General features: G+C 42.5%; 1 protein-coding gene and 1 long non-coding RNA gene across 2 annotated transcripts; both read right to left on the reverse strand.

Moving 5' to 3' along the window:
• Positions 1 to 234: 234 nt before the first annotated feature.
• On the reverse strand, positions 235 to 25,566 carry LOC117752193 (the record flags this gene model as incomplete). Its single annotated transcript, XM_034569387.1, has 18 exons — positions 235 to 333; positions 571 to 633; positions 1,095 to 1,139; positions 1,264 to 1,355; positions 1,448 to 1,463; positions 1,587 to 1,694; positions 2,058 to 2,303; positions 3,961 to 4,206; positions 4,868 to 5,119; positions 5,645 to 6,004; positions 19,264 to 19,509; positions 20,171 to 20,428; positions 20,954 to 21,316; positions 21,833 to 22,099; positions 22,208 to 22,480; positions 23,415 to 23,690; positions 24,320 to 24,592; positions 25,233 to 25,566. Coding segments are annotated over 18 exons (3,729 nt in total), but the record flags the coding sequence as incomplete, so codon positions are not given.
• LOC117779146 lies at positions 15,067 to 16,779 on the reverse strand. The gene is made up of 3 exons (XR_004616934.1): positions 16,625 to 16,779; positions 16,101 to 16,163; positions 15,067 to 15,863 (listed from the first exon to the last, which is right to left on the reverse strand). It is a non-coding gene; the product is annotated as an uncharacterized LOC117779146 (long non-coding RNA).
• Positions 25,567 to 27,498: the final 1,932 nt, after the last annotated feature.

Raw genomic sequence — 27,498 nt, forward strand, 5'->3', positions numbered from 1 at the left:
ATACGACAGAATATATAGAACTTGAATTAAGACAAAAAAATGTTCAATGTAAAATATAATCATAATGCACATTGTTTATCCTGTAAAATAAACCTTTTCATACCGGTGCATATCTTAAAAGGCCCATATCAGCCAATTGAAATATTGAACGTAAACACAAAAGCAAATATCACAGCATTTCTTTCTTCATTGATCCTGAAATTCAATCCAGATCATGTCGTTCGTTCCAATGAGCTGTTACAAAACTGGTGAGTCTAATATGTGAAGGTGTTTGAGGATGAATGTTGGTTTTCATGTTCTTGTTTTCTGGAGGATGCACCATTCATAGTGCTCCTGAAACAAAGTGACAATAACTGCAAATTTCTGAAGTACACACTTGATACTTCAACCCTACAACATGATCAAGGCCGTTCATAGTTTTACACAAAGGATTTGAAATTTGAGACACCAACTGAACTGCATACTTATCGTACAAGAACTATTTAATAATGATATGATGGAGTTTCAGTTGAGGTTTATGTCAAATGCACATGAGCCAGAAGCTGAACAGCCAGTTGTTAATATTTGTACCTGAAGCTGAATGTGGATTTTCATTAACGTAGTCAGACCTCTCCTCTGGATCACCTCGGGTTCCTGTGAAGACAGAAAACCACTTGAGAAGGTTGAGAACCTGTTTTATTCATTTAGTTGATCTCGTTGCCACTCTAATATCTCTATCACAACCAGCATCACCAGCTTCAGGTGCTCCACACGTGTTCCAATGCAGATGAACGTCCTTGTTGTTCAAACATTAAATGGGTGCAGCAAAACCGATCCCTGGTTCAGTTTGATCTGGGTCTGACTACATTCTGGTGCACTGGTCTGGAGCCGGGTCTGAGGAACCTTTCCACCTGTAACTCTGCTTCAGACTCAACTGAAAAGTCCAAATGTCTGTCTTTGGACCATGTGACTAAAATGAGATGTTGGAAAACCACGCGTGTGTATTGATGTCATGACATCGTGTTGGACATTTCTGTACTCATCTGCCCGTCCACCTGAAATCAGAAGGTTTTTCATTTAGGACTTCTCTGCAGGAGGCACATTTTATACTGTACCTTCCTCCGTGTCTCCTCTGATTGATTCATAGATGCAGTTGTCACCTACGAGTCAATAAAAAATCATATCAACATGAAATGTAATTGGAAACTTTGTGACTAGGTTCTTCTGAAAAGCAACAACTTAGAAATAGCTGTGAAGGCATTCAGTAGGAGAAGGAAGGCTGACCGTGGAGAAGAGACGAGTACACTTGCAGTTGGTTTTCATCGGGGTGGACAGGTGGGTCTGAGCTCTGATTGGTTCTCAGAGACTGGCTGAGCCTGAAACAGTCAAACAATCAGAAGTGAATGAAAAAGAAAAAGTAAAGTATTGCTGTTTTGTTGAAGATGAAACAAGAGAGAGTGGAACCAACCTGTCACAACACAGATCTGTGAAAAAGACGATAATGATCACGTTACATGATTTTATTTTTCAACCTCTGCTCCATGACTATCGTGACAATAGTTTGGAATAAGTTTGATTTAAATGAAATGAACAAGAGCAGCTCTCACTCTTTGAATTCCTGTACCAACACAACAGCAGCAGCGAGAGGAGGAGAATCAGTGTGATGCCACCAACCAGCCCAACGACCAGCGCCACAGGAGACGCAGAGGGAGGTGCTGCAGGATTAACGGGATCAGACGAGGAGCAGTGAGGAGCAAAGGCAGATCCATGACGTGGAAAAATATAGAACCAACACTTCAGCAGACATTTTGACGTGAAAAAAAACAACTTTGTGAATAAGTTTTGTACTTGAAGTAATATTTCAATATGTGCAAAAAAGGTTTGTAGTTGTAGAAATACTTTGTATATGTGTAAAAAAAAGTTTCCAGCTATAAAAATATGTGTAAAGTTTTATAAGTGTATTGACCAAGTGGACCTGGTGGTTAGAAGCCGTCTCAGTGAAAATACTGAGTAGAAAAGTTTTGAATCTACTTCTCAACCTGGAGACTCCTTTTCTACCTCATATTGATCACACTCACATTTTACTGACATCCAACTCTCCGGTGAGAAGAATCCTGAATGTTCACACTTGTAGAGACCTTCATCTGACTTTGACACAGCTGAGATTTCCAGTTCCCCTCTGACATCCCTTCGGAGGAGTTCACCATTTTTGTAGAAAGAGAAGTTGGAATAGAGGTTTGTTCTGAACGACGAGCAGCGGAGAGTAACGGACTGTCCCTCAGTCACAGGACGGACAGGGCTGTCCAGGATAACACGATCTGAATCTGTAAACAGTTAAAGGGGACATATCATGCAAATTCCACTTTGTTAGTGCTTCTACAGGTTAATGTGGGTATCTGGCTCATGTCTACCAACCCAAAAACTCTGGGGAAAAAACACTTGCGCGTTTTGTTATAGTTCCTCTAAGTCAGAAACGTCATGCTTGAGTGACTCGATTGAGCTTCCTGGGTTTTGTGTCGTAACAAGGAACTGGAAGTCTCCCTACATGGTCTTGGCCCACCCCCCACCTCATCCCCCCCGCCCCCCCCAGCGCAGCGCCGTTCTCCAGCGCGCAGCCGCCTGGCTGTTCACACGGGACGAGCATTTCTCCGCTGGTCAGCCCCATAGACTGTATATATAAGGTCAGCCCGCGATTCTGCTTTCTCCGCTTGTTGTTGTACCCGTTGAATGTCGGGGTTCGGGGGTAAATGATGGTCTTCATAGCCCCCCCCCCCTCTTTCTCTCTCTGTCTGTCTGCTTGTGTGCTTGTAGTGGGGGGGCAGAGGGGGACATTTAATTATGTGATTGGGAAAATTAAAACTCCAGGACAACAGAAGGGGAATACAAAGTATGGGATGCATATTTGATAATTTATATCATATAAAATATGTAATTTATATTGTTTAAAATCATGGGGGGAGAGGGGGGAGGGGGGAGCTGGCTCATTAGCATTTAAAGGAACAGGCACTCAAAACAGGTCACTCTGTGGAGGGCTGTTTTATACAGGGTAAAAAGCTGTTTTATATGATCCTTGTGGTATTTTGACCAAAGTATGTTACAGACATTTCATTAAGACCCCAAGGAACCATATCAACTTGTGGTAAAGTGGACATGCTATGTCCCCTTCAAAGAACCATCAACAATGTGAACAACCTGATAATTCAGCTCGTATATAAACAGCATGAGTCTAAATATTAGATGTTAAAGTGGAGCCAAAGTCATTCAATGCACTTTTTGTCAAATTCTGCTCCTCACGTCCGTGAGCTGTACGATGTGTGTGCGCTGGAAAAACATCTGGTTTAAATACACAGCCCTGGCTTCAAGAGCAGGGCGTCTGAGCTCAAGCAGGGTAGAGTTGAGTGTGAGTGCAGGGTTTTGAGTGAGAGCATCACAAAATCTGAATGTGACATCAATAAATCCTGCTCTCAAACCAAAAGAGTTTGGAATAAGTTTGATTTAAATGAAATGAACAAGAGCAGCTCTCACTCTTTGAATTCCTGCACCAACACAACAGCAGCAGCGAGAGGAAGAGAATCAGTGTGATGCCACCAACCAGCCCAACGACCACAGGAGACGCAGAGGGAGGTGCTGCAGGATTAACGGGATCAGACGAGGAGCAGTGAGGAGCAAAGGCAGATCCATGACAGGGAAAAATATAGAACCAACACTTCAGCAGACATTTTGACGTGAAAAAAACAACAAGTTTTGTTGTTGAACAAATATTTCAATATGTGCAAAAAAGGTTTGTAGTTGTAGAAATACTTTGTATATGTGTAAAAACAAGTTTCCAGCTGTAAAAATATGTGGAAAAGTTTTATGAGTGTATTGACCAAGTGGACCTGGTGGTTAGAAGCCGTCTCAGTGAAAATACTGAGTAGAAAAGATTTGAATCTACTTCTCAACCTGGAGACTCCTTTTCTACCTCATATTGATCACACTCACATTTTACTGACATCCAACTCTCCGGTGAGAAGACTCCTGAATGTTCACACTTGTAGAGACCTTCATCTGACTTTGACACAGCTGAGATTTCCAGTTTCCCTCTGACATCCCTTCGGAGGAGTTCACCATTTTTGTAGAAAGAGAAGTTGGAATAGAGGTTTGTTCTGAACGATGAGCAGCGGAGAGTAACGGACTGTCCCTCAGTCACAGGATGGGCAGGGCTCTCCAGGATAACACGACCTGAATCTGCAAACAGTTAAAAAACCATCAACAATGTGAACAACCTGATAATTCAGCTTGTATATAAACAGCATGAGTCTAAATATTAGATGTTAAAGTGGAGCCAAAGTCCTTCAATGCACTTTTTGTCAAATTCTGCTCCTCACGTCCGTGAGCTGTACGATGTGTGTGCGCTGGAAAAACATCTGGTTTAAATACACAGCCCTGGCTTCAAGAGCAGGACGTCTGAGCTCAAGCAGGGTCGAGTTGAGTGTGAGAGCAGGGTTTTGAGTGAGAGCATCACAAAATCTGAATGTGACATCAATAAGTCCTGCTCTCAAACCAAGAGACCTCCCTCTTGAGTAAAGAGAGGGAAACAGCCTCCGGATGGCGCTGTGGGCTGTGGCGTCCACACAGTTACGTGATGTCTGCTTGTTTAACGGCAGACGGACACACTCTCGCAGCTGATTCTGGTCGTTGAACGTGTGGTTTGTGTAAATAAAGAGGGTGAATTTCATCCACAGATCATGTTTGAGGTGATGCACCTTGGTAAATGTGGGGGGTGCAGCTCCTGAAGGAGCAGTGAAGGGAGGCAGTGCTCCCCACTTTCAGTTACTCTACCTTTAACTCACATTATGGGATGTTGGAAACATGCACAGTGTGAATAGATTCAATGAAAAACTACAACCTCTAGTGATGTTGAGTGCGTTGCTGATCTCTGATCCAGATCCACAGCAGTAAACTGCAGAACGAAGATTATCCATGGACCATGTGAACTTTGTCTTGTGAGACCTGCACTCGAACAATAGTACTTGGTCTCCAGTAAACCTCCACAATCTCAGCTCATCAGAGTTTCCCTCGCAGGTCAGACGGATCCTGTCACCAAAGTCGTGCTGCACTGAGTCTGGACTCACTGTGAGAGACACTGACGAATAGGAATCTGAAAAACGTGACATGAAGTATGAAACATCAACTAATGGTTTAAATTAGTCGAGCATTAAAAACGTGAAGCCATCAGCAGAGACTCCATCTCAGTCACATCTTGTTTTGGGGAATGAGGTCATAATATTACGAGAATACATTTGTAATGTTTCCAGATTAAAGGTGTCATTTGAGGCTTTGCGTCATTTTACAGGGGAAACGTCAGAAGGACGACATCGTTTGTTGACATCACAGTGACATCATGATGATGTCAGTCCGAGCATAAGATCATAAATAATATCAACTTCAAGTCAGTCCTATAGGATGCACACAAAAAATCATTTCATGTGACATTAGATTTTGGGGAATGATTCTCTGATCAATATAAACTTTAGATTGTCTCTCTAACCCTGTATTTGTCTTGACCTTTGACCTATCACCTCTAAAAGTGAATCACCTGGAGGAACCAGCCAAAGTAATGTTCCCCAAGTAACTGACCGACTGAAGAGACAACATCTGCTTCAAGAGAAAGAAACAAACTCACCTCCAGACCAGACCCACTTTATCTTACTGTACTCAGTGTAAAACACGGGGTCTCCTCTTCCAGCTCGACATGCATAACCTGCTGACTCCGTCTGGCCTCTGATGACGGAGGAGTTTTGTTCAGTCCCTCCGTTGCTTCCTGGGAGCAGCTCATAACTGAACTCTGGAATGTCCATAGGACCAATCCAATCTAGAAATGACGGTGGACATCTGGGGACTTGATTCAAACTACTCAGGTAAACTCTGTACCAGGAGAACCTCCATCCTGCAGCCGGATGTGGAACCCCACAGGTGAGAGTCACTGAGGCTCCAGGAGTCAGCCATGACGGAGACACAGTGACGACAGGTCGTGGTGCAGTCGCTGAAACGGAACATCGTCAGAACAAAAACACGTCTTCATGTTTGTCTAGAGATGTTCATTTTGGAACCAATGCAATTTCTGGATGCTACACATTCAGCCATCGACATGACTGCCCCAAAAGTGAAGCCAAATTATAACAATCGCCCCCTGGTGGCTGCCTGCAGTATATGTCAACCATGGTTTCTTTCATTGGAGTTTGTTCACGTGTTCATGTTTCTGATCAGTTTGGTTTTAATTAGTTATTTGATGTTATAAAAACAGTGAAAACATTTAAACTTAAACACTTATATTTTTAATACTAAATATGACTTGACTCACCATTAGACAGGTCCAACGTGAGGGGAACACTCCATCCTGTTGAATTCTGCCGTGCACCTTTCAGTCGGCCCTGACACCAGTAACTGCCGCTCACATGTGACCCCACACTGATCCTGAATTCCTTTGTGTTGGGAGGTGCATGTGAGCTGGTTGCTGTCCATTCATACTCCCACTCAGAGTCTCCTCCCTGGATCTCACACCTCAGTGTGACGGTTTCTCCTCTGTATCTGTTCGGCCAGTTGGGTTGAAGAGTCACAGCAGCTCTGTTGTGGACTATTCATATTCACCAGTAAAGATAGAATAACAGCTTGTATCAGCATCAACCTTTACGTAATCTCAACAAACAGTCATGAACGCAGAATGGATTTTCTCCGCACTCACCAATTTCATGAATCCTGACTGAGTGACTGTACTCGGTGTAGTAAACTGGATCTCCTCTTCCTCCTCTGCACCAGTACTGTCCTTCACGTGAGGCACTAGCACTTTGTCCATCTGACTTGAAATCCTCATCCGTCAGGGGCTCCGAGGTTTTCTCACCTCTGTACCAATAATAATTCCAGCCAGGTGATGAAGGTCCCACGGAGCAGGTCAGGAGCACACTGCCCCCTACTGGAAAGGCTCTGTGGTCAGCACGCAGGTTAGCCGCTGGTCTTTCTGTTAATGTTAAAAACACTTTGACATTTAGTCCATTTCATGTGAGTTGAATGAAATGAGTAGAACATGTATCTCCTTTAGTCTTCTGCAGTCGTACAAACTAAAACAGCCGTAAAAGCAAAAGAACAAAATGCTTTGGCCCAGATTATACCACCTGTTGCCATATCAGAGCCACAAGTTAGCCACAGCAGTACCGTACATTAACCAAAGGTGCCAAACGTGGCCCAGATTCGTTCTGATCTATTTGAACCACATTCACCACGTGGACCACTTTAGGTTCACATCCAGATCACACTTTGCCTAGAGCACCGCATGTTTACCATAAAGACCCAGGTTTGTTCTGGGATAGTTGGGCCACATCAGCTCTTTAACAAGTGGACGAGTTCAGGCTCGGATCCATTCTGTCCACAGGAAAGCTAGAGGAGCCGCATCACTGCCTGAAGTGGCCCACATCCATCTGGTCTGAAGGTGCTGAGCATAGACCGTGTATAAAGATGGACGACATCACAGCTCCACATCAGTTCGCCCCCTGGTGGCTGGCTGCAGTATAGGTCAAATTATCTCAGGAAGAAAGGAAGTTCTTGTACCTCTGATGTACTGTATGTTCAAGTTTTGGGTTGAACTGAATTAGTTCTTGACGTTATAAAAACAGGGTGAAACATCTTGACTGACAGCTGAGGCTGACTCACGATTGGTCGTGTATCGGCAGGACCTCGGTCCCAGATCGTTTGTATCCAGGATATTTTGGTTTGGATTCTGAACAGCAATTGTTTCCTCCCAGATGAGAATAACATCTAAACATCGGTGAACGTCATCTTACTCGCCAATAGGCTGATCGCAACAACGAGATAAATATCGGTAAGATGTTCAGCTTTTGAATCGGTGCATCCCTCGTTACTTTTTGGTTGTATTCTATTTTTTATCAGCGCATATGAACATAAATTGAAGGAGACATTTGCCAGTTTCTCAAAACTCAGTCTTTCTCACCAGAAACTGTCAATGTGACGACATCGCTCCACTCGGTTGTGGAAGTCAAGTTCTTCTTGTCTTTAGCCAAACACCTGTAGCTTCCACTGTCGGACGAGGACGCATTGACAATCCTGTGTTCATTGTGTGTTGGAACCGTAGTTGAGTTGGGTTTGGTCCATTCATACTCCCACTCAGTCAGTCCATCTGCAGGGACCTCACACCGGACAGTGATCATCTCACCGCTGAATATCAGAGACCAGTCAGGCTGCAGGGCCACAGACGCCTTGTGGGAAACTGATCACAAATAGAAACACAGAACAGAAGAAAGTAGAATGAACTCAGTACAGCTCATACCTCCACCAAACTTTACAGATACCAGTCCTCTCATCTTTTCATCAGGGAAAATAATCAAAAAGGAATCACACAATCTTAAAGCAAAACACTATGCAACTGTTTAACCTTAAAACAGCAGCTTCCAAGTTAATGTAATGATTCTCTGCCTTAATATGGAGAAAGTTTCCTCCTTCACTCCCTGAACGTCTGTTCTCTGTGACTCTGCTGAGTGGGTTCCATCTCCTGTGAGAAGAACTGACTGAGAGTCAGCTTCAACTGTCACAACCAGCTGCAGTTGAAGAGTGAAGCTGAACTGAGATCAGTTAAAAAGACTCTGAAGTTATTAAAAAATAGCACGTGTGGCTGCAGAGGGCGCTGTTGCTCTGTAAAAGTTACATCGTGTTAAAGAAAGTCTGGATGTTTGGATTCCATCTAAATTTCATTGGTTCTGTCCCAAGTTTCATGGAAATCCATCCAGTAGTTTTTGCGTAATCCTGCTGACAATCAAATAAAGAAAGAAACGTACAGGGACAAAATATAACCTCCACAGCGGAGGTAACTAGTCTTTGGATTTCTAAACTGACTCTTACCTCTGTTCTCTATTGTGACTAGGTTGCTGTCCTCTGTGAAGACAGTTGTGTCTCCTCTCCTTCCTCTGCAGTTGTAGATGCCTTCCTCTGAGATGCTGATTTCATCATCTGTTTCATTATATCTTAGGATCTGAGCTGCAGCGGAGGCTGAGGTTCTTCTGAACCAGTCGTATCTCCACTCAGCGGCGTTATCCACAGAGCAGATCAGTGCTGCGCTTCCCTTTCCTGTGATGGTTGTGTTATGGGCAGTCAGCCTGGGCCTGGGTTTATTGGCTTTCAAAGTGCGTGAGAGAAAATGAAAGACAAATTAAATGGGGAGAAAAGATTAAAGCGTATGAAGCAGAATTTCACTCAGTAGAGGACAAAGTTCTGATCGTAAAATATCTAAGACAGAAAAGGTCTAATGATGAATCTCAACATGTAAAAGGTTCACTGATCCCCACACAGCTGAATGCTTTGGGCCCAGATGTGGCCCACACTGTCACACTGTCATCCAGCCCACACACCTCATGGAACGATGGCACTTGGGCAGTCCACTGCTGTTTGCCAGAGCCGGGCCACAGATAAGCCGTCGCAATACCGTGTGTCACCAAAAGGGCCAAAGGTGGCCCCGATCTGTTATGTGCTGTTTGAGCCATGTTCACCATTCATGGACCACTTGAGGTCCACATCCAGATCACACTTTGCCTACAGCACCTGATGTGTGCCAAAAAGACCCAGGTTTGTTTTCAGGTATTTGGGCCACATTAGCTGGTTTACATGTGGACCAGTTTAGGTCCACACCCAGATGCTATCTGGGGATTGGGCGGAAATTGGTTTAGTAGTTTTTACGTAATCCTGCCAAGAAAAACAAACAGAAAGAGGTGAAGACGTAACGTCCTCGGTGGAGGTGTTGAAAGATGATTGGACTCACGTGTTACTCTCAGCTGGAAGGCGTCACTCCACTCTGTTGAGGAATACAAGTCCGCTCTGGCCTTACACCAGTACTCTCCACTGTGGAAAACAGAGGCAGTGCCCAGCCTGTATTCACTGTGTGTGGGAGCTGTGTTTGGACCAGTGACTGGTTGGTGGGAGCTTGTTGTCCTCCATTCATATTCCCACTGGGTGTCTCCTCCTCCCTGGATCTCACACCTGACAGAGATCGTCTCACCGCTGAATATCTGAGTCCAGTTGTGTTGCAGCACGACAAAGCTTCTGTTGGACACTGAACATTCAAACACAAATATAAAACCAACAGAGAGAACTGGTTAATATTGCTGCTGATTGGTTCTGTTTCATCGTAGCCAGTCATGAAAGCATGCTACTCACAGGTTTGTTTTTATAATGTCTATGTCAAACAAAAAGCTCAACTTAAGTGAGTGAATGATGTGATTGACTTTCTGTCCGTGTGAACGGTCGACGTAAGGAACTGAGATCAGGTATTTCAGCTTTGACTGCGGAGACTGAACGACGCATTTATTTAGAAGAAGAAACGTGGATTTGTCCGGCTGTCGACACGATGTGGAAAATAAGCTTCATGTTTCTACTGTCCCATTTATTGTGAAGTGCTTTACTTGGTCAGCTCAGCATCTACCCCCCCCCCCCCCGCACAAACAGAACATAGTTAGAGGAAATACCAACCAGACGTTTGTTCTATAAGTTTGCAGTTCATTCATATACTCACTAATCTTAGTAACAACATACACAAAGAAAAATGGGATGAAATATACATATTAATAAAGATAGAGAGCAATAAAGAAAAGAGTTGACTCACATTCAGTGTGTCCACAGGAGAGGAGTGTATTCAGCACTGAAAGAAACATTGGTATCTCATCAGACATTATTAAACCTGCTAAATAATCAAACACAGTACAGACTCTAGTAATAAGTCTATTAGTAAGTACTGTTATATTGTAAAAGCGAGTATGAGCAGTAGAATTAAAACTACCCATCAAAGAAATTGTACAAAAGTATGAAATGGCTTGAGAATCAATAACCCGATGAATAAAAGAAGTTAAAATATCAGTAATCTACTGTGTTTGATCCATTTATCTGAATTCATGTGGATCAGATGATTGTTTCTCTGATAATCATCGGGACAATATTCACAGCAGTAACTTTAAAGTCTATAATTCCCATTAGATCATCACAATGTTTGATTTGTTTCTAAATCAACTTTTCTTATATCAAATTATCTTTTGGCAAATAAATCAATGAACCAGGTATAAAATTGGTCTTTTTTCATGTGTCGTGCATCAAATAATAAATTTAAAGAAAATATAGTTTCCACTTTCTAACGGTTCTCCAACAATCACAATTTAGTCTCAAATAAAAGTTATTTAAGTGCATGTAACAGAATACATGCGGCTGGTTACCTCTGCACATAGATAAAGACATTTCAGTTTCAGCGGCCGTTGCTGTGGTTGGACAAACATCTAATAAACACTTTGCATTCATAGAATAAAAGTTAGTGATACTCACAGAATAACGACAGCACACCGAGCACAGAGTGCCCCATGGTCCCATCCAGCAGCGCCACTCAAACACACTTCAAGACAGGTAGAGAATCAGAGGAACACATCTCTTATCAATATGAGAGAGGGAGGTGTTCGTGCACTTCTGTTTTCTGACTCAGTTTGCTTCTTCACAGGAACCTCACACCCCAACTCTGAGGTTGCTTGTACTTTAATACACTTCAGTCCAGTTCAATCAATCTGCAAACACTAATATATCAGTTCTCTAACTGGGAATCATTCACTGGGAAACTGGTGGAAAAGTCCAACATGTTCATTTAAACAAAGTGAAAAACGACCGGCCCCTTTGTCCGTTTCTGCACCAAACTCATTGGGTTCTTGGTTCCATCCTTCTGCCAAGTTTTGTGGATATTGGTTCAGTAGTTTTTGTGTAATCCTGCTGATAAACCAACGAACACAACAATGGACATGGGTGAGAACATGAGCTCCTGGGTGGAGGTAGCGACGGCTTCATGGAGATCAGAAGATAATATATCAATTGATTGAGTCTTTTCAGGATCCTTCCTCTGACTCTAGATGCTCTGCATGAAGACTGCTGCTTCAAATGCAGACTTTTAAAGAGCATGTATCTATGATGTCTGAAATGCTGGTGATCACCTTCAATCACAGTGTGAATAAGAGCAGAACAAGAACCATGTGCAGCAGGAGTTTTAATTCATCACATTCACTTTTACCCAAACTACAAATAGAACTGTAATTAAATGTAAAAAGACTTTTGATGCCTGGAAAAGTGACCGTGTGATGAAATTCTGACTCCTGCTTAGTCACAGCAGAAACTGGTTTGAAGAAGTTGAGGTGATGCTGAGTCACAATCAGATGATGAAATTCAGCTCCACTTCCTCCTCAATTGTTGCGATGATGGCTGAGGTTCCATGTTTACTGGGTAAATAAACTAGAGTCAGCTGGACATTGTCTCATTGCATTTCGTTCAGTTGTGTTTCAGCTCAGTGGGACGACACAGTCAGAGCTCCACTCTACACATTGATATATGAATGAATCATAAAAGTACAATAAAAAGGTCAAATCATAAACTGTACACAAACACTTTATCACCAGTACAAAGCATATTCAAGTAAATAAACCCCAGAAATCTCATTGTAACAAATCATGAATATGAAAAGTCGTGAAGAAATAAAGAAATGTGCGTCTATGGAAATGTGTAAAACGTGTTGCAGATGCCAGCTTCACATTTCATGTGAAACACTGTGCACATGAAAAATCCCTTCATGCACCAGTGTGTTAGTGGTTCTGTGTGTGTTTATGGCATCATGGATTTAAGACCTTTGGCAATAAATGGCAAAAAGGTGAAAGTGCAGAATAAAAGTGGATGATTTCACACACAGAGGAAAAGTAAGAGATCAGGGGAATAAAACAAACAACCTGCTGGACGTCAGAGGAAGTCGAGATGATGACGTCACATGAAATAGAGTGAAGCAGCAGCTCAAGGTCAACTTTATTATCCCCAAGAGTCCGTTTGTGTTACAGCCAGCAGAGAATAAAGGAAACTCATAATTCTATACACACAACGCACATGTACATAAGGGCCTGTAGATCACATGATGCTTTAATGAGGCCGACGGTCACAGGGACCAATGAGTTCTTACGTCTCAAAGTCTTTCATCTTGGTTAGATTCTATAGATCTGTGAGCAGAATCCACATGAAACCTTCTCCCCTTGTGATAGACGTTTATCGCTGGTGGACCTTTGCACAAACAGCATCAGTGTCGGCTTCAGATGTGAGTTTGTTGTCGATTGTCGTTCCCAGAGATTTGACCGACAACTTCAACAGCTCGGCCATGGATAAAAACAGAGGGAATCGGTGGAGGCTACTTCCTGAAGTGGATTATCATGTCTTTAGTCCTGGACACATTACACAAGTCGTTAAAATCCTCCGTCACCGACAGAAAATCGACCTCGAAGGTGAAACGATGATGATCTGTGTGTTTTCTCCATAATCCAGATGGGAAATAGTCCCGCCCCCTAGTGTTTGACTGACAGAAGTGATAAACTTAGCTTAGCTTAGCTTAGCTCAGTTTAGCAAAAGCTAGAAACAGGCAAACACCCAAACACCAGCACCTCTGAAGATCAGTGAGGTTATAAATTATGAAATATCATGTTTGCTCAAAACAGCAAACAATGTTCTGACCTTGTTTCAGTTGACTTTTAAAAAACGGTTCACAAACCTTCACTTCACGTACAAAGATAAGTTTGGTTTAATAAACTCGGGACTGAATCTTTTACAGCTTCACGTAAGCTTCATGGTGATTAGACCGGGTCGATGGAGGCAACGCTGCAGGACGTCTGCACTCGAGCCTGGAGAAGTCGACATGTGGATTTGTCTCTGAACGGGACAACAGACAGGAAAGTTCCGGGCTGCTGTTGTTACCACGAGGTCTATGGATCAAGCGGGCGGGGCCTGGATGGCGTTTTGCCTTTGGGCGCCAGGTTTGGGACACCTGCTCTGGGCTCAGTTGGCAGATGGACGGTGACTGCTGTTGGCTGCTGCTGTTGAATCGTGGCGACTGGCAGAGCAGCTGGGTTCTGGGTGGTTTTGTGAGGATCTGGATGGACTGCAGAAAGATGTCGGCTGGTCGGGTTGACAAACCACAGAACTGAGCTCATGTCGGAGGTTGGACCTGAGGTCGGGCCCCTGGCTCACCTGATCAAATGTGCGGCTGGTGACTCGGTCTTTCTGCAACATGAGAAACTGAAGCTCCGACGAATCATTGTCTGTAGTTTCATCTGTCACCACACGGGGCAGTGATGCTGCGTGAAAACACAACCAGAAGCTGTTGGTGAAGAAAATGTTGGAGCAAGTCTTTATATACAGACGCTGGTTGTCTTTATATACAGACGCTGGTTGTCTTTATATACAGTCACTGATCATCTTTATATACAGTCACTGATGGTCTTTATATACAGTCACTGATCCTCTTTATATACAGTCACTGATCCTCTTTATATACAGTCACTGATGGTCTTTATATACAGTCACTGATCATCTTTATATACAGTCACTGATGGTCTTTATATACAGACGCTGGTTGTCGACTGATTTATTGGTTGATAAGAATTGGCAGATATCAGCTGTTCAGTGACGTGTTGCATCAGAGTTTATTTCCTGATCCACACAGAAGAAAAACTTTTATTTTAAAGAAGCAGAACATATTCATTCATGTTCTATATATTTGGCTGCATTTGTGTTTTATTTTCATTTATAGCTATTTATGATAAAGTTTCTGGTTAAACGCCCCAATTACATTTCTTTTTCATCAGGGTTTGATGAGATTATTGCAAAAGATAATTCATAGATAAAATCAAAAGCTGCAGCGCCACCATGTGGCTGATGATGTTCACTTGCAGGTGGGAGAAAAGTGTTCCCACTGAGACAAAGGTTTAAATGTACAACAGAAGAGTTTCCTGCCACAATAAAACACAAACCTTCTTGTCTTCACTTGAAAGCCGGAGTCATCGGTCAGAACAGAGACGTCATGTGGAGGAAAAATCCAGCAGCTGCAGAGCTTCACTGTGCAAAGACCAGCTGACAACTGCAGACATGAGGAACTGGCTGATCAGACACTGGTGGGACCGAAAGAAAACTCCCACACAGGAAGTCAAACTGAGGACACTTAAGGTGAGGGATTTCAAAATAAAACAGGACATATGGACAGAGTCCAGGTGGGATTTCACAGTTTAATAAAGATAAAACAAAGAACACATTCAATTATATATTTGAATTATAATCTGTTACAGTTCATCACATTTCAAAACAAAAAGCTAAACTGTCTGCAGACGAGTGTTTTCATCAAACAGAGAATTACGAGCCATGGAAATAATCACACATAACCACAGACTGTATATGGAACATAACACACAGCCAGACGAGGTCCTGTCTCACATCGTCCTCCATTGAGTCATTGGTGAATAATAACAAAGACATATATATACGTACGAATGGAAAACATCACAGGTTGCATTCAAACCTTTGTTGCATGACTGCGGCAAAAATATACAGAATAAGCTTTTTTTAGTGGCCAATGCCGATACCGATATCAAGGAGTAAAAAACTATCACTTATATATAAAATTGGCAATAATAAGTAAAACAATATTTTTTAAAGAAATCAAGATAAATTGAAAGAAAACACAAATACGACAGAATATATAGAACTTGAATTAAGACAAAAAAATGTTCAATGTAAAATATAATCATAATGCACATTGTTTATCCTGTAAAATAAACCTTTTCATATCGGTGCATATCTTAAAAGGCCCATATCAGCCAATTGAAATATTGAACGTAAACACAAAAGCAAATATCACAGCATTTCTTTTTTCATTGATCCTGAAATTCAATCCAGATCATGTCGTTCTTTCCAATGAGCTGTTACAAAACTGGTGAGTCTAATATGTGAAGGTGTTTGAGGATGAATGTTGGTTTTCATGTTCTTGTTTTCTGGAGGATGCACCATTCATAGTGCTCCTGAAACAAAGTGACAATAACTGCAAATTTCTGAAATACACACTTGATACTTCAACCCTACAACATGATCAAGGCCGTTCATAGTTTTACACAAAGGATTTGAAATTTGAGACACCAACTGAACTGCATACTTATCGTACAAGAACTATTTAATAATGATATGATGGAGTTTCAGTTGAGGTTTATGTCAAATGCACATGAGCCAGAAGCTGAACAGCCAGTTGTTAATATTTGTACCTGAAGCTGAATGTGGATTTTCATTATCGTAGTCAGACCTCTCCTCTGGATCACCTCGGGTTCCTGTGAAGACAGAAAACCACTTGAGAAGGTTGAGAACCTGTTTTATTCATTTAGTTGATCTCGTTGCCACTCTAATATCTCTATCACAACCAGCATCACCAGCTTCAGGTGCTCCACACGTGTTCCAATGCAGATGAACGTCCTTGTTGTTCAAACATTAAATGGGCGCAGCAAAACCGATCCCTGGTTCAGTTTGATCTGGGTCTGACTACATTCTGGTGCACTGGTCTGGAGCCGGGTCTGAGGAACCTTTCCACCTGTAACTCTGCTTCAGACTCAACTGAAAAGTCCAAATGTCTGTCTTTGGACCATGTGACTAAAATGAGATGTTGGAAAACCACGCGTGTGTATTGATGTCATGACATCGTGTTGGACATTTCTGTACTCATCTGCCCGTCCACCTGAAATCAGAAGGTTTTTCATTTAGGACTTCTCTGCAGGAGGCACATTTTATACTGTACCTTCCTCCGTGTCTCCTCTGATTGATTCATAGATGCAGTTGTCACCTACGAGTCAATAAAAAATCAAATCAACATGAAATGTAATTGGAAACTTTGTGACTAGGTTCTTCTGAAAAGCAACAACTTAGAAATAGCTGTGAAGGCATTCAGTAGGAGAAGGAAGGCTGACCGTGGAGAAGAGACGAGGACACTTGCAGTTGGTTTTCATCGGGGTGGACAGGTGGGTCTGAGCTCTGATTGGTTCTCAGAGACTGGCTGAGCCTGAAACAGTCAAACAATCAGAAGTGAATGAAAAAGAAAAAGTAAAGTATTGCTGTTTTGTTGAAGATGAAACAAGAGAGAGTGGAACCAACCTGTCACAACACAGATCTGTGAAAAAGACAATAATGATCACGTTACATGATTTTATTTTTCAACCTCTGCTCCATGATTCTTAATATACAGAATAAGCTTTTTTTAGGGGCCAATGCCGATACCGATATCAAGGAGTAAAAAACTATCACTTATATATAAAATTGGCAATAAAGTTTACTTATAACAATATTTTTTAAAGAAATAAAGATAAATTGAAAGAAAACACAAATACGACAGAATATATAGAACTTGAATTAAGACAAAAAAATGTTCAATGTAAAATATAATCATAATGCACATTGTTTATCCTGTAAAATAAACCTTTTCATATCGGTGCATATCTTAAAAGGCCCATATCAGCCAATTGAAATATTGAACGTAAACACAAAAGCAAATATCACAGCATTTCTTTTTTCATTGATCCTGAAATTCAATCCAGATCATGTCGTTCTTTCCAATGAGCTGTTACAAAACTGGTGAGTCTAATATGTGAAGGTGTTTGAGGATGAATGTTGGTTTTCATGTTCTTGTTTTCTGGAGGATGCACCATTCATAGTGCTCCTGAAACAAAATGACAATAACTGCAAATTTCTGAAGTACACACTTGATACTTCAACCCTACAACATGATCAAGGCCGTTCATAGTTTTACACAAAGGATTTGAAATTTGAGACACCAACTGAACTGCATACTTATCGTACAAGAACTATTTAATAATGATATGATGGAGTTTCAGTTGAGGTTTATGTCAAATGCACATGAGCCAGTAGCTGAACAGCCAGTTGTTAATATTTGTACCTGAAGCTGAATGTGGATTTTCATTAACGTAGTCAGACCTCTCCTCTGGATCACCTCGGGTTCCTGTGAAGACAGAAAACCACTTGAGAAGGTTGAGAACCTGTTTTATTCATTTAGTTGATCTCGTTGCCACTCTAATATCTCTATCACAACCAGCATCACCAGCTTCAGGTGCTCCACACGTGTTCCAATGCAGATGAACGTCCTTGTTGTTCAAACATTAAATGGGCGCAGCAAAACCGATCCCTGGTTCAGTTTGATCTGGGTCTGACTACATTCTGGTGCACTGGTCTGGAGCCGGGTCTGAGGAACCTTTCCACCTGTAACTCTGCTTCAGACTCAACTGAAAAGTCCAAATGTCTGTCTTTGGACCATGTGACTAAAATGAGATGTTGGAAAACCACGCGTGTGTGTTGATGTCATGACATCGTGTTGGACATTTCTGTACTCATCTGCCCGTCCACCTGAAATCAGAAGGTTTTTCATTTAGGACTTCTCTGCAGGAGGCACATTTTATACTGTACCTTCCTCCGTGTCTCCTCTGATTGATTCATAGATGCAGTTGTCACCTACGAGTCAATACAAAATCAAATCAACATGAAATGTAATTGGAAACTTTGTGACTAGGTTCTTCTGAAAAGCAACAACTTAGAAATAGCTGTGAAGGCATTCAGTAGGAGAAGGAAGGCTGACCATGGAGAAGAGACGAGTACACTTGCAGTTGGATTTCATCGGGGTGGACAGGTGGGTCTGAGCTCTGATTGGTTCTCAGAGACTGGCTGAGCCTGAAACAGTCAAACAATCAGAAGTGAATGAAAAAGAAAAAGTAAAGTATTGCTGTTTTGTTGAAGATGAAACAAGAGAGAGTGGAACCAACCTGTCACAACACAGATCTGTGAAAAAGACGATAATGATCACGTTACATGATTTTATTTTTCAACCTCTGCTCCATGACTATCGTGACAATAGTTTGGAATAAGTTTGATTTAAATGAAATGAACAAGAGCAGCTCTCACTCTTTGAATTCCTGCACCAACACAACAGCAGCAGCGAGAGGAGGAGAATCAGTGTGATGCCACCAACCAGCCCAACGACCAGTGACACAGGAGACGCAGAGGGAGGTGCTGCAGGATTAACGGGATCAGACGAGGAGCAGTGAGGAGCAAAGGCAGATCCATGACGTGGAAAAATATAGAACCAACACTTCAGCAGATATTTTGATGTGAAAAAAAACAACTTTGTGAATAAGTTTTGTACTTGAAGTAATATTTCAATATGTGCAAAAAAGGTTTGTAGTTGTAGAAATACTTTGTATATGTGTAAAAAAAAGTTTCCAGCTGTAAAAATATGTGTAAAGTTTTATAAGTGTATTGACCAAGTGGACCTGGTGGTTAGAAGCCGTCTCAGTGAAAATACTGAGTAGAAAAGTTTTGAATCTACTTCTCAACCTGGAGACTCCTTTTCTACCTCATATTGATCACACTCACATTTTACTGACATCCAACTCTTCCGTGAGAAGACTCCTGAATGTTCACACTTGTAGAAACCTTCATCTGACTTTGACACAGCTGAGATTTCCAGTTTCCCTCTGACATCCCTTCGGAGGAGTTCACCATTTTTGTAGAAAGAGAAGTTGGAATAGAGGTTTGTTCTGAACGATGAGCAGCGGAGAGTAACGGACTGTCCCTCAGTCACAGGATGGACAGGGCTCTCCAGGATAACACCACCTGGAACTGTAAACAGTTAAAAAACCATCAACAATGTGAACAACCTGATAATTCAGCTCGTATATAAACAGCATGAGTCTAAATATTAGATGTTAAAGTGGAGCCAAAGTCCTTCAATGCACTTTTTGTCAAATTCTGCTCCTCACGTCCGTGAGCTGTACGATGTGTGTGCGCTGGAAAAACATCTGGTTTAAATACACAGCCCTGGCTTCAAGAGCAGGACGTCTGAGCTCAAGCAGGGTCGAGTTGAGTGTGAGAGCAGGGTTTTGAGTGAGAGCATCACAAAATCTGAATGTGACATCAATAAGTCCTGCTCTCAAACCAAGAGACCTCCCTCTTGAGTAAAGAGAGGGAAACAGCCTCCGAATGGCGCTGTGGGCTGTGGCGTCCACACAGTTACGTGATGTCTGCTTGTTTAACGGCAGACGGACACACTCTCGCAGCTGATTCTGGTCGTTGAACGTGTGGTTTGTGTAAATAAAGAGGGTGAATTTCATCCACAGATCATGTTTGAGGTGATGCACCTTGGTAAATGTGGGGGGTGCAGCTCCTGAAGGAGCAGTGAAGGGAGGCAGTGCTCCCCACTTTCAGTTACTCTACCTTTAACTCACATTATGGGATGTTGGAAACATGCACAGTGTGAATAGATTCAATGAAAAACTACAACCTGAAGAGATGTTGACTGCGTTGCTGAGCTCTGATCCAGATCCACAGCAGTAAACTGCAGAACGAAAATAATGCCTTTCCATGGGCCATGTGAACCTTGTCTTGTGAGAGCTGCACTCTAACAATAGTACTTGGTCTCCAGTAAACCTCCACAATCTCAGCTCATCAGAGTTTCCCTCGCAGGTCAGAAGGATCCTGTCACCAAAGTTGTGCTGCACTGAGTCCGGACTCACTGTGAGAGACACTGACGAATAGGAATCTGCAAAACGTGACATGAAGTATGAAACATCAACTAATGGTTTAAATTAGTCGAGCATTAAAAACGTGAAGCCATCAGCAGAGACTCCATCTCAGTCACATCTTGTTTTTGGGAATAAGGTCATAATATTACGAGAATACATTTGTAATGTTTCCAGATTAAAGGTGTCATTTGAGGCTTTGCGTCATTTTACAGGGGAAACGTCAGAAGGACGACATCGTTTGTTGACATCACAGTGACATCATGATGATGTCAGTCCGAGCATATGATCATAAATAATATCAACTTCAAGTCAGTCCTATAGGATGCACACAAAAAATCATTTCATGTGACATTAGATTTTGGGGAATGATTCTCTGATCAATATAAACTTTAGATTGTCTCTCTAACCCTGTATTTGTCTTGACCTTTGACCTATCACCTCTAAAAGTGAATCACCTGGAGGAACCAGCCAAAGTCATGTTCCCCAAGTAACTGACCGACTGAAGAGACAACATCTGCTTCAAGAGAAAGAAACAAACTCACCTCCAGACCAGACCCACTTTGGATCACTGTACTCAGTGTAAAACACGGGGTCTCCTCTTCCAGCTCGACATGCATAACCTGCTGACTCCGTCTGGCCTCTGATGACGGAGGAGTTTTGTTCAGTCCCTCCGTTGCTTCCTGGGAGCAGCTCATAACGGTACTGGTCAGAAATGTCCATAGGACCCATCCTATCTAGAAATGACTGTGGACAGCTGGGGAGTTGATTCAAACTACTCAGGTCAAGTCTGTACCAGGAGAACCTCCATCCTGCAGCCGGATGTGGAACCCCACAGGTGAGAGTCACTGAGGCTCCAGGAGTCAGCCATGACGGAGACACAGTGACGACAGGTCGTGGTGCAGTGGCTGAAACGGAACATCGTCAGAACAAAAACACGTCTTCATGTTTGTCTAGAGATGTTCATTTTGGAACCAATGCAATTTCTGGATGCTACACATTCAGCCATCGACATGACTGCCCCCAAAAGTGAAGCCAAATTATAACAATGGCCCCCTGGTGGCTGCCTGCAGTATATGTCAACCATGGTTTCTTTCATTGGAGTTTGTTCACGTGTTCATGTTTCTGATCAGTTTGGTTTTAATTAGTTATTTGATGTTATAAAAACAGTGAAACGTCATGATTGACAGCTGACTCTGACTCGCGATTGGTCGAGCACATGTATGGGCGGGACCTCGATACCCCCGCTCCACACCTCCATCAGGATTTCACAGACTCTGGCTCTAAATGACCTGAAAAGTGCAAGATGGCTGGTACCCGGGATATTTTGGCTTCTCTTTTGTACATGTGCATTGAACACATATAAACTTTGTAATATTTAAACTTAAACACATATTTTTAATACTAAATATGACTTGACTCACCGTTAGACAACGTGAGGGGAACACTCCATCCTGTTGAATTCTGCCGTGCACCTTTCAGTCGGCCCTGACACCAGTAACTGCCGCTCACATGTGACCCCACACTGATCCTGAATTCCTTTGTGTTGGGAGGTGCATGTGAGCTGGTTGCTGTCCATTCATACTCCCACTCAGAGTCTCCTCCCTGGATCTCACACCCCAGTGTGACGGTTTCTCCTCTGTATCTGTTCGGCCAGTTGGGTTGAAGAGTCACAGCAGCTCTGTTGTGGACTATTCATATTCACCAGTAAAGATAGAATAACAGCTTGTATCAGCATCAACCTTTACGTAATCTCAACAAACAGTCATGAACGCAGAATGGATTTTCTCCGCACTCACCAATTTCATGAATCCTGACTGAGTGACTGTACTCGGTGTAGTAAACTGGATCTCCTCTTCCTCCTCTGCACCAGTACTGTCCTTCACGTGAGGCACTAGCACTTTGTCCATCTGACTTGAAATCCTCATCCGTCAGGGGCTCCGAGGTTTTCTCACCTCTGTACCAATAATAATTCCAGCCAGGTGATGAAGGGCCCACGGAGCAGGTCAGGAGCACACTGCCCCCTACTGGAAAGGCTCTGTGGTCAGCACGCAGGTTAGCCGCTGGTCTTTCTGTTAATGTTAAAAACACTTTGACATTTAGTCCATTTCATGTGAGTTGAATGAAATGAGTAGAACATGTATCTTCTTTAGTCTTCTGCAGTCGTACAAACTAAAACAGCAGTAAAAGCAAAAGTACAGAATGCTTTGGCCCAGATTATACCACCTGTTGCCATATCAGAGCCACAAGTTAGCCACAGCCGTACCGTACATTAACCAAAGGTGCCAAACGTGGCCCAGATTCGTTCTGATCTATTTGAACCACATTCACCACGTGGACCACTTTAGGTTCACATCCAGATCACACTTTGCCTAGAGCACCGCATGTTTACCATAAAGACCCAGGTTTGTTCTGGGATAGTTGGGCCACATCAGCTCTTTAACAAGTGGACGAGTTCAGGCTCGGATCCATTCTGTCCACAGGAAAGCTAGAGGAGCCGCATCACTGCCTGAAGTGGCCCACATCCATCTGGTCTGAAGGTGCTGAGCATAGACCGTGTATAAAGATGGACGACATCACAGCTCCACATCAGTTCGCCCCCTGGTGGCTGGCTGCAGTATAGGTCAAATTATCTCAGGAAGAAAGGAAGTTCTTGTACCTCTGATGTACTGTATGTTCAAGTTTTGGGTTGAACTGAATTAGACTCACGATTGGTCGTGTATCGGCAGGACCTCGGTCCCAGATCGTTTGTATCCAGGATATTTTGGTTTGGATTCTGAACAGCAATTGTTTCCTCCCAGATGAGAATAACATCTAAACATCGGTGAACGTCATCTTACTCGCCAATAGGCTGATCGCAACAACGAGATGAATATCGGTAAGATGTTCAGCTTTTGAATCGGTGCATCCCTCGTTACTTTTTGTTGTATTCTATTTTTTATCAGCGCATATGAACATAAATTGAAGGAGACATTTGCCAGTTTCTCAAAACTCAGTCTTTCTCACCAGAAACTGTTAATGTGACGTCATCGCTCCACTCGGTTGTGGAATTCAAGTTCTTCTTGTCTTTAGCCAAACACCTGTAGCTTCCACTGTCGGACGAGGACGCATTGACAATCCTGTGTTCATTGTGTGTTGGAACCGTAGTTGAGTTGGGTTTGGTCCATTCATACTCCCACTCAGTCAGTCCATCTGCAGGGACCTCACACCGGACAGTGATCATCTCACCGCTGAATATCAGAGACCAGTCAGGCTGCAGGGCCACAGACGCCTTGTGGGAAACTGATCACAAATAGAAACACAGAACAGAAGAAAGTAGAATGAACTCAGTACAGCTCATACCTCCACCAAACTTTACAGATACCAGTCCTCTCATCTTTTCATCAGGGAAAATAATCAAAAAGGAATCACACAATCTTAAAGCAAAACACTATGCAACTGTTTAACCTTAAAACAGCAGCTTCCAAGTTAATGTAATGATTCTCTGCCTTAATATGGAGAAAGTTTCCTCCTTCACTCCCTGAACGTCTGTTCTCTGTGACTCTGCTGAGTGGGTTCCATCTCCTGTGAGAAGAACTGACTGAGAGTCAGCTTCAACTGTCACAACCAGCTGCAGTTGAAGAGTGAAGCTGAACTGAGATCAGTTAAAAAGACTCTGAAGTTATTAAAAAATAGCACGTGTGGCTGCAGAGGGCGCTGTTGCTCTGTAAAAGTTACATCGTGTTAAAGAAAGTCTGGATGTTTGGATTCCATCTAAATTTCATTGGTTCTGTCCCAAGTTTCATGGAAATCCATCCAGTAGTTTTTGCGTAATCCTGCTGACAATCAAATAAAGAAAGAAACGTACAGGGACAAAATATAACCTCCACAGCGGAGGTAACTAGTCTTTGGATTTCTAAACTGACTCTTACCTCTGTTCTCTATTGTGACTAGGTTGCTGTCCTCTGTGAAGACAGTTGTGTCTCCTCTCCTTCCTCTGCAGTTGTAGATGCCTTCCTCTGAGATGCTGATTTCATCATCTGTTTCATTATATCTTAGGATCTGAGCTGCAGCGGAGGCTGAGGTTCTTCTGAACCAGTCGTATCTCCACTCAGCGGCGTTATCCACAGAGCAGATCAGTGCTGCGCTTCCCTTTCCTGTGATGGTTGTGTTATCGGCAGTCAGCCTGGGCCTGGGTTTATTGGCTTTCAAAATGCGTGAGAGAAAATGAAAGACAAATTAAATGGGGAAAAAAGATTAAAGCGTATGAAGCAGAATTTCACTCAGTAGAGGACAAAGTTCTGATCGTAAAATATATAAGACAGAAAAGGTCTAATGATGAATCTCAACATGTAAAAGGTTCATTGATCCCCACACAGCTGAATGCTTTGGGCCCAGATGTGGCCCACACTGTCACACTGTCATCCAGCCCACACACCTCATGGAACGATGGCACTTGGGCAGTCCACTGCTGTTTGCCAGAGCCGGGCCACAGATAAGCCGTCGCAATACCGTTTGTCACCAAAAGGGCCAAAGGTGGCCCCGATCTGTTATGTGCTGTTTGAGCCATGTTCACCATTCATGGACCACTTGAGGTCCACATCCAGATCACACTTTGCCTACAGCACCTGATGTGTGCCAAAAAGACCCAGGTTTGTTTTAAGGTATTTGGGCCACATTAGCTGGTTTACATGTGGACCAGTTTAGGTCCACACCCAGATGCTATCTGGGGATTGGGCGGAAATTGGTTTAGTAGTTTTTACGTCATCCTGCCAAGAAAAACAAACAGAAAGAGGTGAAGACGTAACGTCCTCGGTGGAGGTGTTGAAAGATGATTGGACTCACGTGTTACTCTCAGCTGGAAGGCATCACTCCACTCTGTTGAGGAATACAAGTCCGCTCTGGCCTTACACCAGTACTCTCCACTGTGGAAAACAGAGGCAGTGCCCAGCCTGTATTCACTGTGTGTGGGAGCTGTGTTTGGACCAGTGACTGGTTGGTGGGAGCTTGTTGTCCTCCATTCATATTCCCACTGGGTGTCTCCTCCTCCCTGGATCTCACACCTGACAGAGATCGTCTCACCGCTGAATATCTGAGTCCAGTTGTGTTGCAGCACGACAAAGCTTCTGTTGGACACTGAACATTCAAACACAAATATAAAACCAACAGAGAGAACTGGTTAATATTGCTGCTGATTGGTTCTGTTTCATCGTAGCCAGTCATGAAAGCATGCTACTCACAGGTTTGTTTTTATAATGTCTATGTCAAACAAAAAGCTCAACTTAAGTGAGTGAATGATGTGATTGACTTTCTGTCCGTGTGAACGGTCGACGTAAGGAACTGAGATCAGGTATTTCAGCTTTGACTGCGGAGACTGAACGACGCATTTATTTAGAAGAAGAAACGTGGATTTGTCCGGCTGTCGACACGATGTGGAAAATAAGCTTCATGTTTCTACTGTCCCATTTATTGTGAAGTGCTTTACTTGGTCAGCTCAGCATCTACCCCCCCGCACAAACAGAACATAGTTAGAGGAAATACCAACCAGACGTTTGTTCTATAAGTTTACAGTTCATTCATATACTCACTAATCTTAGTAACAACATACACAAAGAAAAATGGGATGAAATATACATATTAATAAAGATAGAGAGCAATAAAGAAAAGAGTTGACTCACATTCAGTGTGTCCACAGGAGAGGAGTGTATTCAGCACTGAAAGAAACATTGGTATCTCATCAGACATTATTAAACCTGCTAAATAATCAAACACAGTACAGACTCTAGTAATAAGTCTATTAGTAAGTACTGTTATATTGTAAAAGCGAGTATGAGCAGTAGTATTAAAACTACCCATCAAAGAAATTGTACAAAAGTATGAAATGGCTTGAGAATCAATAACCCGATGAATAAAAGAAGTTAAAATATCAGTAATCTACTGTGTTTGATCCATTTATCTGAATTCATGTGGATCAGATGATTTTTTCTCTGATAATCATCGGGACAATATTCACAGCAGTAACTTTAAAGTCTATAATTCCCATTAGATCATCACAATGTTTGATTTGTTTCTAAATCAACTTTTCTTATATCAAATTATCTTTTGGCAAATAAATCAATGAACCAGGTATAAAATTGGTCTTTTTTCATGTGTCGTGCATCAAATAATCAATTTAAAGAAAATATAGTTTCCACTTTCTAACGGTTCTCCAACAATCACAATTTAGTCTCAAATAAAAGTTATTTAAGTGCATGTAACAGAATACATGCGGCTGGTTACCTCTGCACATAGATAAAGACATTTCAGTTTCAGCGGCCGTTGCTGTGGTTGGACAAACATCTAATAAACACTTTGCATTCATAGAATAAAAGTTAGTGATACTCACAGAATAACGACAGCACACCGAGCACAGAGTGCCCCATGGTCCCATCCAGCAGCGCCACTCAAACACACTTCAAGACAGGTAGAGAATCAGAGGAACACATCTCTTATCAATATGAGAGAGGGAGGTGTTCGTGCACTTCTGTTTTCTGACTCAGTTTGCTTCTTCACAGGAACCTCACACCCCAACTCTGAGGTTGCTTGTACTTTAATACGCTTCAGTCCAGTTCAATCAATCTGCAAACACTAATATATCAGTTCTCTAACTGGGAATCATTCACTGGGAAACTGGTGGAAAAGTCCAACATGTTCATTTAAACAAAGTGAAAAACGACCGGCCCCTTTGTCCGTTTCTGCACCAAACTCATTGGGTTCTTGGTTCCATCCTTCTGCCAAGTTTTGTGGATATTGGTTCAGTAGTTTTTGTGTAATCCTGCTGATAAACCAACGAACACAACAATGGACATGGGTGAGAACATGAGCTCCTGGGTGGAGGTAGCGACGGCTTCATGGAGATCAGAAGATAATATATCAATTGATTGAGTCTTTTCAGGATCCTTCCTCTGACTCTAGATGCTCTGCATGAAGACTGCTGCTTCAAATGCAGACTTTTAAAGAGCATGTATCTATGATGTCTGAAATGCTGGTGATCACCTTCAATCACAGTGTGAATAAGAGCAGAACAAGAACCATGTGCAGCAGGAGTTTTAATTCATCACATTCACTTTTA

The sequence above is a fragment of the Hippoglossus hippoglossus genome, chromosome 18, assembly GCF_009819705.1.
Source record: "Hippoglossus hippoglossus isolate fHipHip1 chromosome 18, fHipHip1.pri, whole genome shotgun sequence".
NCBI lineage: Eukaryota > Metazoa > Chordata > Actinopteri > Pleuronectiformes > Pleuronectidae > Hippoglossus > Hippoglossus hippoglossus.